This window comes from Piliocolobus tephrosceles, chromosome 9, assembly GCF_002776525.5.
Source record: "Piliocolobus tephrosceles isolate RC106 chromosome 9, ASM277652v3, whole genome shotgun sequence".
Classification (NCBI taxonomy): Eukaryota; Metazoa; Chordata; class Mammalia; order Primates; family Cercopithecidae; genus Piliocolobus; species Piliocolobus tephrosceles.
Window position 1 is genome coordinate 86,704,515 of NC_045442.1, and position 2,944 is coordinate 86,707,458.

Below are 2,944 nucleotides of genomic sequence, written 5' to 3' on the forward strand. Positions count from 1 at the left end.
GAGGGTGTGTGGTTAGTGGAGCAGCTGGTAGTTCTCCCCATATCCTCTCTGGTCACGGGGAGGTCTCATTTCTTCAGTCGAAGGCATTCCTGACTCCTCTCATGAACAGGTTTCATATTGCTTCTTGGTGTTCCTGGATCCTGGAAGGAGTCAGCTTGAGCCCTGGCCCATCAGAAGGGCTTCTCTATAGCTTCTCTGTACCCCTCTCTGCTTCTGGCGGGGGCACCCACATCTGAGCTTCCAGTGGTGCTTCTGAGCATCTGTAGTAAGTGTCCTCCTGGCTGGCTCCAGAGCCAGCCCATTTCACAGCGCTTCCTGGGGTCCACGGGCTTGTCCTAGAGCTACCACAACCACGGTCACGGTCATCCCTGGCCCCAGAGCTGCCCCACACTGCTGTATATGCAATATTCGTTAACCAGTCCCTTTTGGTGTCCATGTAAGTACAGATGTCATTTTTCGAGCTAAAGTATCTATAATACACTGGAAGTGATAGACGTCACCTCCATATTGTACACCAAACCTAATAAGCAGAGCAAACCTTTTTGATTTGGTTAACATTCTAGGATGTTTCTAATCGCTTGGTAAAACAATTATGCTACAATAAATCTGTGTGTTTATCCTTTGGGCACCTGTGTGTACCTGTGCACACCTGGAGAATAAAGTCCTGTGAGAGGAACTGCCATTCAAAGAGGGTGTTTCAGTCTATACTGCCACCAACAATGTGCTCGTGCTTCTGCGCTTGTGTTTGGATCAGGAGAATTTGAAAGTCATCAGGAACCAAACCAAGATATAAGATCCAGCTGTAGCTGGAAAGTGGCAAACGTTCCAAAGCTAAAACACTGGCTATTCCTGGGCTGTTCACAAACTGTGAGGTCAATTCTAGACGAGATCCAGAAATAGGGTGAGCAACTCCTTTATTTTTTAAGCAAAACACCTTTTCTTCTTATTTCTGCTAAGAACAAATAGCTTCCAGCAAGATAAATAGAGGATGCAATATTTTTATAAATTATTGCTTTCTTTATTAAAAAAATTTTTTAGGTTAAATGCTACTTAAAGATATGTTTAACCTGTATGATACTGACTTGCTCATGAGAAGAAAGAGAGAGGGCCAGGCATCTGCCCACTACTACCCACTATCAACACTTAGGCCTGACATCAGTCTCTGCATAAATATTCTGGGCCAGGTGTGGTGGCTCACGCCTGTAATCCCAGCACTTTGGGAGGCCAAGGCAGGCGGATGATGAGGTCAGGAGACCAAGACCATCCTGGTTAACATGGTGAAATCCCGTCTGTACCAAAAATACAAAAACTTAACTGGGTATGGTGGTGGGTGCCTGTATTCCCAGCTACTCAGGAGGCGGAGGCAGGATAATTGTTTGAACCCACGAGGTGGAGGTTGCAGTGAGTTGAGACCATGCCACTGCACTCCTGCCTGGGCAACAGAGCGGGACTCCATCTTAAAAAAAAAAAAAGAAAGCAAAAAATCAACAGCAGCTTCCAGGGTGACTGAGCAATGACTCAGTCTCTCCTTGACCAGATTCTGTAACTGTTCAGCAGAAATGCTTATCTGAGCTCTGGGAGAACAGGAAGCAGCTCAGTGGGGGCCTGCCTTGCTAAATTCTTCATCAAGCTGGTCTGTTATCTGCCCTGAGTCCTGCAAGAACATCTCAAGAAAAATCCCAAAAATATACAAGACAAATGAGGGTCCCCTGCTTAGCATGTTCTTGAAGCACTGAGGTGGCTGAAAGCTACATATAGTTTCTGGGAAACAGTTTTTTAGGAAATGTAGCACAGACACTATTCATCCAGAAGAGCCCCTTCCTGACATGAAAGATCTTAGCGTGAGAGAGAAGCATCTGATTCATCATGGGGACCTATCCAGCCAGCAGCATGGGCCCCAATACAGTGTCCGCCTCAGCAGAGGAGACACAGGGGACATGCAAAGGGTTTCTGTTGAAAAATACTTCACCTAGTGTGACTATAGTTAGCAGGAATGTATTGTATGTTTCAAAGTAGCTAGAAGGCTAGGCACGGTATCCCATGCCTATAATCCCAGCATTTTGGGAGGCCCAGGCAGGCAGATCACTGGAGGTCAGGAGTTCGAGACCAGCCTGGCTAACATGGTGAAACCCTGTCTCTACTAAAAATACAAAAAATAAAAAATAAAAAATTAGCCAGGCATGGTGGCCTGCTCTTGTATTCCAAGCTACTCAGGAGGCTGAGGCAGGAGATTGCTTGAACCTGGCAGGCAGAGGTTGCAGTGAGCCAAGATCACACCATTGCCCTCCAGGCTGGGCGACAGAGCAGGACTCTGTCTCAAAACAAACACAAAAAACAAAGTAGCTAGAAGAGGGGACTTGAAATGTACCCAACACATAGTAATACCAAATATTCAAGGTGATGGGCACCCTAAGCACCCTGATTGATCACCACACATTCTGTGCATGTAACAAATACTAAAATGTACTCCATACATATTTAAAACATTTCATATCAACAAGAAAATCCTTTGCCTAGTGTTTCCATCCAAATGGGAATAAATCCAGGGCTTGATATACTCATCTCACCGCTTTTTATTGGGACTCGGGAAGGGTGGGCCGTGGCAGCAGGTGCACTCACTGTCCAAGTTTGCCCAGACTCTCTGCTGCATGGGTGATGGCATTTGTGACTGTGTTGGTCACTGTCTCAGTGACTTCCTTCATCTTTTTGTCCCCTGACTCTTGGACTTTCTTTACGGCTTCGGCAATGGCTGTTGGAAAGAAAGAGGAAGAATGTCCTAGTGATCCACCCGCTGAACTTGTGTCCCCTTGAGTGGCCTGTGGGATGTGGCCATCTTAATGGATTAGTCCCAGGAGTGGCCCAATGGGACCAAGGGCAGCAGGACTCCTGGCAGAATGTGTGGGGAAAAGATAGGTTAGCCTGTTACTGTGTTATTATAGATAGA

The 2,944-nt window shown here is 46.3% G+C and overlaps 1 protein-coding gene and 1 pseudogene across 2 annotated transcripts in view; one reads left to right on the plus strand and one right to left on the minus strand.

Moving 5' to 3' along the window:
* The window catches only part of LOC111529800, a 712,005-nt pseudogene that overhangs the window by 207,083 nt on the left and 501,978 nt on the right, over positions 1 to 2,944 (plus strand). The window lies entirely within an intron of this gene.
* Positions 2,616 to 2,944, minus strand: part of LOC113219683 (protein FAM25A-like) — a 3,967-nt gene continuing 3,638 nt past the window's right edge. Inside the window, exon 3 of the mRNA XM_026446778.1 lies at positions 2,616 to 2,749. Within this exon, the coding sequence (XP_026302563.1) occupies positions 2,616 to 2,749 (134 nt within the window). The remainder of the gene's footprint in view (positions 2,750 to 2,944) is intronic.